The sequence below is a fragment of the Mobula birostris genome, chromosome 9 (genome assembly GCF_030028105.1).
Source record: "Mobula birostris isolate sMobBir1 chromosome 9, sMobBir1.hap1, whole genome shotgun sequence".
Lineage (NCBI taxonomy): Eukaryota > Metazoa > Chordata > Chondrichthyes > Myliobatiformes > Myliobatidae > Mobula > Mobula birostris.
In genome coordinates this window covers 14,143,736-14,159,672 of record NC_092378.1, presented here as the reverse complement: position 1 = coordinate 14,159,672, position 15,937 = coordinate 14,143,736, and the positions used below count along the sequence as shown (strand labels likewise).

Below are 15,937 nucleotides of genomic sequence, written 5' to 3'. Positions count from 1 at the left end.
TTACAATATCTTCCAATAACTTTCCTACAACTGATGTCAGACTCACCACCCTATAATTTTCTGGTTTCTGCTTAGAGCCTTTCTTCAACATTGATTACCCTCCAACCCTCTGGTAAATCTCCTGTCGCTGAAGATGATTTAAATATTTCTGCTAAGTCCCCGGCATTGCCTCCTATAGGGTCCAAGGGAATACCTTGTCTGGCCCTGGGGATTTATCCACCCTGATTTGTCTCCGGACAGCAAACACCTCCTCCTCTGTAAACTGTATCGGGTCCATGGAGTTGATGCCGCTTTGCATCAATTCTATAGACTTTGTGTCCGTCTCCTGAGTAAATGCAGATGTGAAAAATTTATTTAAGGTCTCTCCTATCCCTTTTGACTCCACACATGGATTACCATTCTGATCTTTCAGAGGGCCAGTTCTTCCCTTGCAATCCTTTTTATCTTAACTTATCTGCAGAATTTCTTAAGTGTTCTCTTGTCTTCCTTATACTCCATAAACACCTCATTTGCTCCCAGCTGCCTATACCTGTTATGCATCTCCCTTTTTTTCTTAACCAGGGCCTCAATATCTCTTGAAAATCAAGGTTCCCTACACTTTTTATCTTTATCTTTTGTTCTGACAGGCACCTGCAAGCTTTGTACTCTCAAAATTTCACTTTTGAAGGCCTCCCACTTACCAAGTACATCTTTGGCAGAAAACAGCCTGTACCTATCCATACTTGCCAGATCCTTTCTTATACCATCAAAACTGACCTTTCTCCAATTTGGAATCTCAATCCATGGACCAGACCTATCTTTTTGCATATTTACTTTGAAACTCATGGCATTGTGATCACAAAGTGTTACCCTACACAAATTCTGTCACCTGCTCTGTCTCTTTCCTAACAGCAGATATCGCACTCTGTCTATCTAGTTGGGATTTCTGCGTACTGACTAAGGACACATTCCTGAACTCATTTGACAAACTCTATTCCATTGAGCCCTTTTACAGTATGGGAGTTCAGCCAATACATGGAAAGTTAAAATCACCCACTATAACAACCTTGTGTTTCTTGCAACAACCTGTGATCTCTCTACAAATTTATTCCTCTAAGTCCCTTGAACTGTTGAGTAGTCTGTAATATAGCCCCATTAACCTTTCTTATTCCTCAGTTTGACCCATTATAGAAAATTAGAAGGCTATGTGCTAGGGAAATTCTAGGCAGTTTCTAGAGTAGGTTACCTGGTTGGCACAACATTGTGGGCCGAAGGGCCTGTAATGTGCTGTAGATTTCTATGTTCTATATAATGCCTCACTAGATGAGTTCTGCATTCTATCCTGATGAAGCCCTGCCATGCCATCTTCTCTCACCAGTAACACCACCCCTCCTCCTATAGTCCTTCCCGCTAAAAGAACAAAACCCTGGAATATTGAGCTGTCAGTCCTGCCCCTCCTGCAACCAAGTCTCACTAATGGCTACGATGATCATATTTCCAGGTGTTGATCCATGCCCTGAGCTCATTCGCCTTTCCTATAATGTTAATATTTATTAATATCTCAAGTACTAGTATTTATTCCTTTAGTTCTCATCCATATACAGTGGGTCCTAGCACCTGGATCAGGTGCTTCATCTTAATTCTAGTGCATCTCTGGCTTTTATTTATGTTCAAACCTTAAGTATTTCCTTAAATAGTTCTTTGCTAAAGATAGACTAAACAATATTTGCTATATGTTTTTTACTGGGGATGATATTGATGATTAGAATCACAACAATTATCTATAGTTCAACAGTTCTTAAATGATATTTATACTTTGGAATGAAGGACAGTGTATTTATCCATTGGATTACTTGATGCTCTTTGTCTATAGCTGATTCTATCCTTGTTCAGTGGATTACCCAGAGCACGAATGAGCAGTTTATGATTTCCACAATCCAAAATTTTACAACTCTGCTAGCTTTACTAGATTTACTTACAATTTAAATAATTGTACAAGAGGTCAATGAAGTTAATATTCTGGGAATCAAAGAAACATTTTGTACATGGTTGTTACCTTAAAATTTCCTGTGTGAGAAGTAATGTTTTGCAATGGAGTCACCAGTTTCACAAAAGCACTTTGTAATCTGGTCACTTGGTAACTTCCAAGTCACCAAAGTTGTCATCTATTTCAAATACAGTAATTTGAAACTTAATTAATTTGTAGTTAAATACAGTAACTGAGCTGATGGCACTGGATGATCATATTTCAAAATATATTTATGTACATGTGAAAATATAGGCCACTCATTTTCACCGAATCATTGAAACTTGTGGCAGAAAAGGGGACCTTCTCTGTGGCGTACGTGTTAGCTAAAAAGTAGAAATGTAGTCTTATAAACACGAGAAATTCCGCAGATGTTGGAAATCCAAAGCTATGCACACCAGATGCTGGAGGAGCTCGGCAGACTTGGCAGCATCTATGGAAATGAATAAACAGTTGACATTTCAGGCTGAGACCCCTCTTCAGGACTGGAAAGGAAGGGGAAGTATAAAAGGTGTGGGGAGGGCAAAGGAGGATAGTTAGAAGGTGATAGATGAAGTCAGGTGGGTAACAAAGGTAAAGGGCTGGAGATGAAGGAATCTGAAAGGAGAGGAGATGAGTTGGAGGGCAGCAGAGATCACATAGGGGGAGCAGTGAGAGAAGGTCTTACTGAACTCCCGTCGAATAGAATTAACACAGAGTGGGAGCAGTGAGAGAGGTTGCAGTACTATCTACTGACGTGCTATCTTCTCACCTGCCTCTCCAAACCTTTTAATATTCCATCATTCCTCATCTATTCCCTCACCTTTTATGCCCTTCCAAAATGCATTCCTTCTCACTTCCCTGTGTGTCAACCATCACACTTCCAGTCAGTACACATTCAGCGGCTGATTCTTCCTCCCTACAACAAGTCTTAGCGACTGAAGACAAATATCCACTTAAAATTTATTGCCTTTTTTTTCACTTTGAACTGAAATTAAAATAGGAAAGATGGAGTGTAAATTATATATAATCCGAGAAAGAGAATAAAAGGTTGAAGTCTCAAATACCCTCCTGAGACCATCTATCTGAAATCTATCTTTAATAAACACATGGATGTGGACTCAGCACTTTATGGACCCTGGCTTATGTGCCTGAAGTTCATTTTACTGAAGTTATTGGAATGAATTTGGGAGGCTGAATTCAATATACCACATAAGAAAATGCTTTCTTTCTCTGTGAAGCAATTCTGATAAAATACTTTCATCCAAAACATGCAATTTCTCTTCAGGCAACTTAATTGCCTGCAATCAATTTCCAGCCTGCACTGAATATTGTTCATGGGTTTAAAAAGGGTTAAAGGGATCTAATTCAGTGTGGAGCATTTGACATTTACATTGTGTGCAAGAATAATATTTTATTTAGTCATGGGTTTATTAAAATTACCACAAAAAGTGAATTGCAGGATATTCTAAAATGCCACATGCCTCTGTGTATTTAATGAAAGTAGTTGCTGAATTTTGTTTGATGGTACTGCCTAGAATTCTATGCTTGGTCAGAAACACTAAATGTGTTCTACAGAATGGGTGTGCGTTGTGACCTGATTCCCAGGCCAATGGAATCAAATTTCAAAACTGCAGTACATCATGCTCATGGTTTCCAATAAATTTCATAAGCTCATAACATAAAGCCAACAAAGTCCGTTGTCCATCTCATAAATAATATTTCTTGTATGTTTGCAGAACCTGGATCACAGCTGCATTCAGTCTGTAACCCTGGTGATAGGAGGTGATACAAGCAACCAAGTAACCTTAACCAGAGCAGGAGAAATCCACCTTGGCATCCACCAGGCAATTAGCCTGCCATATAACAATGGTATTACTAATTCAGAAGACTGGGGAATAAAAGGGGAATTATCAGCATTTCAGGCGAGAAAGCTATACCTCATTTGTCAAAATGATTTGTTATGCAATTTACATAACAAGTCATATAGTCAGAGTTAATATTAATAGTGCAGGTGTACGAGAAAGAAAAATAAAATTGCTTTGAATTAATACAGTGCAAAAGAACATGCACTGTTACCAAAAAAAGTACTACATCTAACTCTCCCCTTCTCCAGACGAATTCACCGTTATAGCCGCTATTTTGTTAGGGAGTGACTTGCATCTACAGCCCATCAGTCGTATTTACTGCTTTCACATATACAGTATGTACTTCAAGTGCACTGTAAACTGCGTTGCACTTTTTTCTCTGATCTCTCCTTTTATTTTGAACTATTTTGGCGCTTTGCATGTTTCCCAGTGTTTTAATATCTTGTCTCTCCACGTAAATGTTTTATCCTGTTATTTATCCCCCGCGCAGTGCATTTTTAATCTAGCGGTCACTGCAGAAGCTGACATGTATCAGTTTGGCTTTGCTAGGGCTCCCAACTTGAGTCATGAATCATACATCACAGCAACAGATTCTTTGGCCCACTGTGTCCATGTAGCCTGTATTACCTGTCTCACTAATCCCATTTATCTGTATTGGGTCCGTGGCCTTTTATGCCAGGGTGAGTCAAGTACCTATCTAGGTTCTTCTGAAATATAATGAGTATGTCTATGATTACTGAAATTTGGCAATTGCCCCCATTGAGGTGCAGCAAGTGTTGTTTATCCAGGGATATCTGTGTCTTTATGCAGATATATGGGCCTCCTTTGGTCAGGGGTGACCATGGATATTGCACCCTAGCTGCGTAGATACACAAGCCTGGGTAATACAATATGGAGAACAAGCTGTTGCCCATGTAGCAAGCTCTCCCTCGCCACGTATCTGATGAACCCAAAGGAACGGCAGAGACCGATACAGTTTGGTACCAGCAGCGTCGCAGGAGTTCCCAGTCAGGGTTGAATGCAACTTAGGACTGCCTTAGGGACTCTAGCTCTGGGTTTACTACTGAAGCCTTCCTCATGAGCAAGGCAGTGGAGGGCTGAGATCAGAGCTTTCCTTCTCCTAGAAGAGCTGCCAATGACAGCTAATGAGCCACATCAGCCCGAAGCAACTGGTTTTAAGGCACCAGCAACTCTCCTTTGCCCCTACTCCTGTCAGGAGAAATGGTTCTGCAAGGCTTAGTAGCTAAGTTACACATGAAGGCCAGGACCTGGTTGTCAGAGGCTACTTGAGACACACACCACTGGGAACATTTAATAGATGGTGGGAGCTTGTCCCCATTACCACCCCCGGCCATAATAACCTTAAGGAACTGGTCATAATTATGCAAATGGAGCTTGATGATGACTAGTTGCAGCATGTTGTTGAGGAATGGATAGAAGGTCTTCATACGCACATTAATATTTAAGTATAGCTCCTGTTCAGTGCTGATATTTCCCTGTGAAATCAAATGTTTGTAATACATATAATTGAGATAAACGTGTATTAAAAAAAAACTTAAGTTAGTATTTTAGCTTTAAAAGGTAATAATCTTTGGCTTTTTTGGTCCATTTGGGCAAAGACAGCCCCAAATGGCTTTGTGTATCATGGCTTGTGGAACACTTCACCACAACAAAGCTTTTTGCTTTTTAGCTGGCCTCCAACTAGTTTAATTGTTACAAATGATTGTGCTAATTGATAAATTAAAAATCTTTATAATAGTCAGAGGTGAGAAATTAATTCCTGTTAGTCGTGCTGAATTTGCTAGGTATTAGCAGCAGTGAATGAGACACAGCAAACCTCTGCTACTGTGTGATGTATTTCTCAGAGCAGGTTCAGGTCTGCCCACAAGGGGTGAATTTCTAATTTGTATTATGTTAACTGAGCTTAGGCTTTTAAAAGTAATTCCACACCTATTGCCGTGCTGCATCCATTGTTAAGAATGGCTATGGATTGAATTTCTGCACTCACAATAAAGTGGAGTTTGTAAAATTTATATCTTGTTACTTCCAGGAATAGTTGAAATCCTTAGGTTGTCTTCCTTATTTATACAAGTGAAGACAGCCTTTGGACTCTCAATGAAGTTTGATAACGAAGGTGGAAGGCTATATCTCCAGGTTGACAGCAGATGGAAGGGGAACACTGTGGGTCTGTGTGGAACGTATAATGGAAATCTACGAGATGACTTTCAGTGAGTTTGTATTGCTGATCCAAAATTACTCATGTTTACCCTAAATTCGGAGCTTAAATAATATAAAATATTCCTAGAAATTCATCCAAGTTATTTGTGCTAAACACAATCTGTATATGGAAATAACTTGGAATCTGTGTAACCATCAATCACATGAATTACATACGCTCTTTGTATGTCAGAATCAGAATCAGGTTTATTAACACTGTCCTTTATGGCATGAAAATTGTTCTGCTGCAGGAGGTCAGTACAAGGTGTTCAGTTTCTATTATTTCTATAAAGTACTGGTTGGTAGCGTAATTGATCATTGTAAATTGTCCTGTGATTAGGCTAGGACTAAATCAATGGATTGCTGGGTGGCATGGCTTGAAGGGATAGAAAGGCCTATTCCACACTGTATCTCAATAAATAAAAAATAAATAATTTACAAAATAAATAAACAATGAAAAAAAAAGAAAAATCGTATGGGAGTGTTCTTGGGTCCTTGGACCATTCAGCAATCTGCTGGTGGAGAGGAATAGGCTGTTTCTAAATCATTGAGTGTGGGTCTTCGGGCTCTTGTACCTCCTCCCTGATGGTAGTAACAAGAAGAGGGTATCTCCTAGATGGTGAGAATCCTTAATGACCGATGCCACATTCTTATGTTCTACCATTTTAAAATATGTCCTCAATAGAGTGGGTGGTGGGGTGGGATGGGGTTGGGTTTGTGACCATGATGGAGCTGGTTGACTCTATAGCCCTCTGCAGCCCCTTGTGATCCCATCCTTTGGAGTCTCCACAGCAGGCTACGATGCAACCAGTCAGAATGCTCTCCACCATACAACTGTGGAAGTTTGTTAGTCTTTGGTGAATACCAAATTTCCTTGAACTCCAAACAAAGCAGAGCCACTGGCATGCCTTCTTCATGGTACATCGATGTGTTGTGCCCAGGATAGAACCTCCAATACTGGTGCCCAGGAACTTAAAGCTGCTCATTCTTTCCACCACTAACCCCTCGATGAGGACTGGTGAGAATTCTCCCGATATCCCTTTCCTTGGTCAAGTGGATGCTGAATGTATGGTTGTTGTTGCAACACCACTCCACCAGCAGATCTTCCTTACTCCTCATGCCTCCTCGTTGCCGTATGAGATTTTACCAACAACAGTGGTGTCATTGGACAGTCATAATTGTAGAGAGAGTAGAGCAGTAGGCTCAGCATGCTTCCTTGAGGAGCACCTGTGTTAATTATCAGCAAGGAGATGTTATTTCTAATCTGCACTGACTGCACTCTCCTGATGTGGAAGTCAAGGATCCAGAGGTCCAGGTTTAGAAGCTTGCTGATTAATACTGAGGGAATAATGGTATTGAACACTAAACTGTAATTGATAAACTAATGCGTGTTTTGCTCTTGTCCTGATGTTCCAAAGCAGAGGGGAGAGTTACTGAGATTGCGCCCACCTGCTGCAGTGGTAGGCAACTTGCAGAGTGTCCAGATTCTTGGTCTAAAAAGTTAATTATAGCCACAACCAACCTTTTGATAGTGAGCGATAGTTATTCAGGCAGCCCAGCCCTGATCTCGTTGTGCACCAGTATGATTGCTGCTCTTTTAAAGCAGGTGGGAATCTCAGAAGGGGGCAATGAGAGGTTGAAGATGTGGGCATGAACAATTGCATATTAGGAAAGCAATGGGATACAGACTTGGATAATGAACGGCCCAAGTGAGCTCAACTCGGTCTGCACACTTGTTCTCTGTGGACTTTGAGGTGTTTACTGAGACCCATATGGGAACCACAGATGGAGCAGGAGGGGCTGACACAGCAGGCTTGGTGACCTTGGTGAGGCTGTTTGTCCTTTCCAATGGATATGCAGGGCCTGATGTGATCCTGATGCATGATGTACAGGTCTGCAGTGCCTTTCTAAATGTTCTTTCCCCACTTTGAGCAGTGGTGGACTAGAGATTCCCAAGAATCAATGAAGTATTTCTTTAAGAAAGCCTTGAGCATACCCTTCAACTTTTTTCTCTTTGCAGGGCCACTAGTGGCTCTATGGTTCCAACTGAGTCGAGACCCTGGCTGACACAGTGACTGCATCAGGCAGAGGACCCCTTTGCTTACATAAGTTACAACAGTGTTAAACTCTGGTGATTGGCCTAAGACACTGAACAATAAATTTAATTGTTCTAAGCATGTTGCAATTAATAAAATAATGATTAATTGAAACATTTCAGAACAGCCCAAATAAATATAATTTTAAAATAAATTAAAGTTAGAAAAAAAATTTACCTACAGTTAACTTAAACTATTAAAAATCTATTCAAAACATCGAGAATGTAAAATTAAAAAAAAAATCAGTTACTAACCTGTACTTCTTAAAGACAGCACTCCAGCCATCCCTAGATAAAGCTGAGGGGACGATGTGAATCACATCTGGACCCTCAGCCTGGTCAGTTTGTGCATGGTCCCTGGAGTCAGTGTTGAGGGTCTAGTTCATCTCTGACTGCTGCATTTCACTACGCAGGTGCAGAAGTCAGAGACGAACTGACCCACGAGGAAGATTAAAAACGCAAACACGAGGAATTCTGCAGATGCTGGAAATTCAAGCAACACACATCAAAGTTGCTGGTGAACGCAGCAGGCCAGGCAGCATCTCTAGGAAGAGGTACAGTCGACGTTTTGGGCCGAGACCCTTCATCAGTCTTGGCTGGAAACGTTGACTGTACCTCTTCCTAGAGATGCTGCCTGGCCTGCTGCGTTCACCAGCAACTTTGATGGGTGTTCCACGAGGAAGATGTTACTGGCAGTTCCCATTGGAACCACCAGCCAGAGGTGAGTATGCTTTGGTGCAAAGTGGAAGAAGAGAGTGTGATCCTTGAAAATGGTATTATTGGAAATCTTCCTCATTGCTATTAGCATTAAGTGCTTGAATGATTAAGCAATGCAATACATATTCAGTGCAGAATTGTTCAAATTACATGCAGAACTGTCAGTGCAATTAATCTCCCAGTGCGTGAGATTTGCTTATTTGGTTGCTTAAGAGTTCTTAGATTATCAGTTTATTTAGTGATGAGAAACATCCTAACAATTCCCTCTCACTTTTAGTTCCCCTGTAGGTATGATTGAAGGTACTCCACAGTTACATGCCAATGCATGGAAGATTTCATCTGCCTGCATAGCCCCAGTAAATATTCCTTTAGTTGATCCCTGTGATACCAACCAACAAAATGGTACCTATTTCATTTGATACAAAATAGTATATTAACTTCAATTCTCAACTCTATCTGTAAATTTATAACTTCAAAACTTCTAAAATCCACTAACTTAACCTATTTTTGGATTATTTGCATCTAGCTTTATATGCAACCACAATGTGTGATGTTCTCAATCAAGAACTCTTTGCACCGTGCCATACCTTTGTGAATCCCAGCCTCTATTATCAGCAGTGTCGTTATGATGCCTGCAAGGGTGGAAGCTTCTGCATGTGCACTGCTCTTGCACACTATGCCTATCTTTGTGCCAAACACAAAGTTTTCATTGACTTCAGATTGGAAGTGTCGGACTGTGGTAAGTATGATAGTATAGTGGCTGTAACAGTGTGGATTTCCTCCGGGTGCTCTGGTTTCCTCTCACATTCCAAAGACCTACCAGTTAGTAGATCAACTGGTCATTGTAAATTGTCCCACGATTAGGCTAGGATTAAGTCAGAGGATTGCTGGATGGCGCGGCTTGAAGGACCAGAAGGGCCTATTTCACGCTGTATCTCAATAAATAAATAAGTAAAATTAAAAAAGCGATGTTATAATAATGGTGCCAATGAGATAACAGGAAAGTGAGTAAGGTTATGCCTTCCTCTGCTTTCTTCAGTCCTGAGGCCTTTGGTGTTGAGCTGGAACAGCACAAGCACCAGTTTATTTGCCACTTAATTGGCTTGGGTTATTTGTAAATCATTATTTTCTCAACTCCTCAGTGATCATCTTACTGCTATAAATCACAAGAAAATCTTCAAATGCTGGAAAATCCAAAGCAATACACACATAATGCTGGAGGAACTCAGCAGGCCAGGCAGCATCTATGAAAAAGAGTAAGCAGTTGACGTTTTGGGCTGAGACCCTTCATCAGGACTGGAGAGGAAGGGAGAAGGAGTCAGAATAAGAAGGTGGAGGGAGGAGAGGAAGAAGTACAAGGTGGCAGATGATAGGTGAAACCGTGAGAGGGGGAGGGGGATGAAGTAAAGAGCTGTGAAATTGATTTGTGAAAGAGATAAAGGGCTGGAGACTTTACTGTTATGTATTCCAGATTAGTGAGAAGGAAATCGCAAAGGCTGTCTATCTCAATTCAATTATTTTGTGAATTAGCATAACTTTGAAAGGATTGAAGCCAATGAATGAACATACTATGAATTAACAATTGAATGTGACTCAAAAAGGGAGAAGCTGACACCAAAAAGGACGAAAAACAAAAATAAGGGGAAACATTTAGAGACGAATATTATAGGTATAAAGTGCTGTGCTAAATTATAAGATACTTTTCATTATTTAGAACAAGTTACAGTAAATGAAAATATCCTCATATAACTGTATCTTTTGTTTCCAGATCATCATTTTCAGCTATTGGAAATGCAAATACTGGTTAATAATTACATGTTCATTCAAGGGATGTGTGCTTCAACATACAGAAGTACAATAGATATATTTTATTGCACTCAATTTATTGTACTTCTGCATAATACTCAATAAATCCATAATAGAATAATAATCATAATATAATCAATGAAGGACCGCACCAACTGGGTGTTCAACCAGTATGCAAAAGATAACAAACTGTGCAAATACAAAAAGAAAGAAATAATAATAATAAATAAATAAGCAATAAATATTGAGAACATGAGATGAAAAGTCTTTGAAATTGAGCCCATAGGTTGCGGGGTGAGTGAAGTTGTGTGAAGTTATCCCCTTTGGTTCAAGAGCCTTATGGTACTAACTGTTCTTGAACCTGGTGGTGTAAGTCATATGCTTCTTGTACCCTTTTCCTGATGGCAGCAGTGAGAAGAGAGCATGACCTGGGTGGTGGGGGTCCCTGATGATGGATATGGCTTTACTATGACAGTGTTCCGTGTAGGAGAGCTCTACCCAAGATGGACTGGGCTGTATCCACTACTTCTTGTGGGCTTTTCCATTCAAAGGCATTTGTGTTTCCATACCAGGCTGTGATGCAGCCTTTAAAGCACAAAGGCTTTAAAATTGATAGTAATTATTTGTAACTAAGATGTACAACTTCCTTTCTTTTGTTTCATTTATGTTTTCTCTCCACTTCCACTCCTTTACTTGGGCAGTATGTATATGTCCTTGAAAGTCCCAGCTGTTCCTCTCTGATCTGTGCTCCTTTTGTGAGATCCATGAAGGTGGTACAAAGAAGATTCAGCTTTCATTTTCGTCCAAGCTATTGGTAACCATCTGGGTTCCTTTCCTGGTAGTTAAGGCTGATTTATACTTGTGCGTCAAACATATGCCGTAGGTACCGCGTACCCTACGCTGTGGGGTGACGTGCACCTCCCCAAAAATGTAACTCACGCATCGCGGCAACGCAGACCACAACAACTGTGATTGGGCCGCGTGTTAGCAGCGCATTTCCTCATACGCATTTCTGGTTGCTTTTCTCCGCCATGTCTGTACACTGATGCAAAATAAATGGTTGGAGACGATGAATCAAATCTACCTGCCGACATCGGAAAATATTTCCTCGTCCAGGTCTTTCACGAAGAAGCTAAACACAGTGGCACAGAAACCCCACTGCCAACTAGTGTTTTGGCCGTGAATTGCAGAGTGACGCAGACACAACTATGCATGTGCGCTATGGCGTAGGGCTGTGCAAAAGTGTAAATCAGGCTTACAACATAGGCTACAGTGTAGCCCGTACACACAAGTATAAATCAGCCTTTACAGTATAGCCAAGACCAAATATTTCAGCGGGAATTCAGAGTCAAACTTGAAGTGTGAGAAACTGGATTTGGAAGTATAATACTACAAAAGAGCCATTTCTTAACAACACATTTTGCACTTGGGGATGAGGGTGAACTATTGTCCTCCAGTTCATACTTGTTCTCTGTCTTTCTTTAAACAGCTGTGTTTCAATGACTTTGTGGTTTGATGTTTTATATTCTGTGTTTTTCACTCTTTTTTGCCATTGGTGCAATTTGTTCTTTTTCTTGCGATTTTGGATGTTCAATATTTTCTTTGAATGGGTTCCATGGTGTTTCTTTGTTTTGTGGCTGTCTGTGGGAAGACAAATCTCAGGGCTGTATACTGTATACATACTTTGATAATAAATGGTAGGAATATGGAGGACTATGATTCCTGGTGCAGGTCAACGAGAGTAGGCAGTTTAAATGGTTCAGCATGGACTAGACAGGCTGTAGGGCCTTTTTCTGTGCTGTACTTTTCTCTGACTTTAAATGTACTTTGATTCTTTGACCCCTTTTTAAAAAAAATGAATAAAGTAAAATCTGTACCTGCATTAATATTTGTTTCTTTATTTTTTATTATGAAATAGATCTTGTGACCCATCAAGTCTATTCCAGTTCTCAAAGCAATTCCATTGGCCAGTTTACCTTCCCTGTAATCTGCACCTGTTTAGATTATTTCTGGCTGCTAAGGAGAGACAGCATGTTTTACATATTGCACATATATGCAACAGTGTTTTTGCTGTTGAGATGTGCACTGGAAAAGTTTATGACACTTTAAGTAAAATTCTGCTTTTATTTCTGTACAGGTGTCACCTGTCCGGTTAACATGTTGTACCACACCTGTTCTTCCTCTTGTGGTCGCACCTGCCAGTCCCTTTCTTCATATGAAGTTTGTGGTGGTGATTGTGCCGAAGGCTGCAACTGCCCCAATGGAACATTTTATGATGAAATAATACATCGCTGTGTAACAGAGTAAGTTTCGTTTATGTACGAATCTGTCTCAGTGTTTCATTAGTTTTCAGTACCAAACTAAAACTCTTTATCACTTTGTTGTGTCAGGTAATTTATATGACTTGTGCAGAATAGTGACTGCAGAAAGTTGAAAATAAAGTACTGGAAATACTCTGCAGGTTGGATGGAATCTACAGAGCAATACACAGTGTTAATGTTTCGGGTGTTCCATCAGTGCTAAACTTTATTTTAATTTCTGTTTATTCACATAAGAACATAAGAAATAGGAGCAGGAGTAGGCCATCTGGCCCATTGAGCCTGCTCCACCACTCAATAAGATCATGGCTGATCTGGTCATGGATTCATCTCCAACTATCTGCCTTTTCCCCATAACCCTTAATTCCCCTACTATGCAAAAATCTATCCAAACTTGTCTTAAGTATACTTACTGATGTAACCTCCACTGCTTCATTGAGCAGAGAATTCCACAGGTTCACCACTCTCTGAGAAAAGCAGTTCCTCCTCATCGCCATCCTAAGTCTACTCCCCTGAATTTTGAGGCTATGTCCCCTAGTTCTAGTCTCACCTACCAGTGGAAACAACTTTCCTGCCTCTATCATATCTATCCCTTTCATGATTTATATGTTTCGATAAGATCTCCTCTCATTCTTCTGAATTTCAGCAAGTACAGTCCCAGGACCCTCAATCTCTCCTCATAATCTAACCCGCTCGTCTCTTCAATCAACCTGGTGAACCTCCTCTGCACCGCCACCAAAGCCACTATATTCTTCCTCAAGTAAGGAGACCAGAACTGCATGTAGTACTCCAGGTGTGGCCTCACCAGTACCCTGTACAGTTGCCCCATAACCTCCCTGCTCTTAAATTCAATCCCTCTAGCAATGAAGGTCAGCGTTCCATTTGCCTTCTTGATAGCCTGCTGTACCTGCGAACCAACCTTCTGTGATTTATGCACAAACACTCCCAAGTCTCTCTGCACAGCAGCGTGCTGCAATATTTTTACCACTTAAATAATAATCTGCTCTTCTGTTTTTCCTTCCAATGTGAATGACCTTGCATTTACCAACATTGTGCTCCATCTGCCAGACCCTTGCCCACTCACTTAACTTATCTGTATTTCTCTGCAGCCTCTCTTTATCTTCTGCATAGTTTGCTTTTCCACTCAATTTAGTATCATCAGCAAACTTAGATACACTACACTTGGTCCCCTCTTCCTTTTACGCTATATATATGAGCTCTAGTTCCAGTCTCACCAAACCTGAGGAGAAAAAGCCTATGAGCACTCACCCTATCTATACCCCTTGTAATTTTATATATCTCTAAGATCTCCTTTCGGTCTCCCATGTTCCTGAGCCACCAGACTCAGGGGTTCCATGTCAGTAAGGGAAGATTCTGCTAAAACTTTCTCTCTTGATTCATTTCCATAACCCACTATGCTTTGGCTGAGATCTGGGCCAAGATTCTGGTCTCACTCATGTTTTGTCTTCAATGGGACAAGATGGAAATGGGGAATAACAGCAGATTCAAAGTCATCAGCATTGCCATTGTTTTGGGGACTACTGGTTGTGTTGGGAAGGAGTCACAATGATCAAGCATCTAGAGAGAAAGGAATGAGTTTAGTTTGATCTTCAGATTATTCTTGAAGATTACATAGAAGGTCCAACCACAAGGCTCTATCTGCTTCTGACTGCCACTTAAGCCCGATCCTGTCCAATTTGGTGGTGTTTAATGAGAAGGGAGACTGGTAACAATGGGTCTGATTACTTATTTACTCATAGCAGTGCTCAGATAGTGAAAATTTCTTAGTTATTCCCATCCTTTATGTCATTCCATGGTCTCCTCTTTTGCCATGATGAGGCCACTGTCAGGATGGAGGAGAAAGACTTCATATTCCATCTAGTTAGCCTCCAACATGATGGCATGAATATCAATTTCTCCTTCCAGAAATTTTTCCTTTCCCCTTCCCTTTTCTTCTATTCCCCACTCTGGCCTCGTACCTCTTCTCCACACCTGCCTATCACCTCCCCCGGTGACCCTCCTTCATGCCTTTCTCCTATGTTTCAGTCTCCTCTCCTATCAGATTCCTTCTCCTCCAGCTCTTTACCTTTCCCACCCCTTGGCTTCACCTATCACCTTCTAGCTTGCCCTCCTTCCCCTCCCCCCACCTTATTCTGACATAATTCCCCTTCCTTTCCAGTCCTGAAGAAGGGTCTCGGTCCAAAACTGTTTATTCCATAGATGCTACCTGACTTGCTGAGTTCCTCCGGCATCTTGTGTGTGTTGCTCTGGATCTCCAGCATCTACAGAATCGCTTCTGTTTTTGAAGAGGAAAATGCTTTTTATAATGACAACTAAGGGAATCAAGCGAGGCGGTTTTACAGAAAACGCTGAACATGCACATCAGGAATTAGAACTGTTCAGAGCAGTTATGTGTTCGCTGTGTGAATATCCCTCATGGCCAATCTCTCCAGCACACCACTACTGCTCTTCAGCTGAACTGTAACATGAACAGACACATTGTGCATTACAGTAAAAATGATAGTTTATGGGATGGAAACATGTTCCCCATTATAATGTTTGACTTAATACTAGATGTACATATGCAAGTGAATTTCACTTCAAAAATTCAGTTCCATTGAAATTTGTTTTTTAGGTTTTTATATATTGGTCTTTAAATTCTTCTGCCTTCTATACATGATAACAAACTGGTTCAATACCTCTCCTGTGTTTCTTCTAGATTGGAGTGCTCCTGTCACTTTATGGGAGGAATATTTCAGGCAGGAGAAGTCACATTCAGTAATTCAGGACCATGGTATTACAGCGGTTCTTTGTTGAAAATTGTTATTCAGATTCTGCTATTCAATTCACCTAAGCACTTGATATGGTTATTTATTTATTTATCTTTTTTATTTATTGAGATAGAGCACGCAACAGGCCCTTTGAGCCACGC

General features: G+C 40.7%; 1 protein-coding gene across 1 annotated transcript in view; it reads left to right on the top strand.

Annotated features, from left to right (window-relative positions):
- The window catches only part of otogl (otogelin-like), a 171,535-nt gene that overhangs the window by 36,876 nt on the left and 118,722 nt on the right, over positions 1-15,937 (top strand). Inside the window, exons 16-21 of the mRNA XM_072269291.1 lie at positions 3,724-3,856; positions 5,903-6,080; positions 9,159-9,283; positions 9,408-9,620; positions 12,825-12,990; positions 15,725-15,799. Coding sequence (XP_072125392.1) covers positions 3,724-3,856; positions 5,903-6,080; positions 9,159-9,283; positions 9,408-9,620; positions 12,825-12,990; positions 15,725-15,799 — 890 coding nt within the window. The remainder of the gene's footprint in view (positions 1-3,723; positions 3,857-5,902; positions 6,081-9,158; positions 9,284-9,407; positions 9,621-12,824; positions 12,991-15,724; positions 15,800-15,937) is intronic.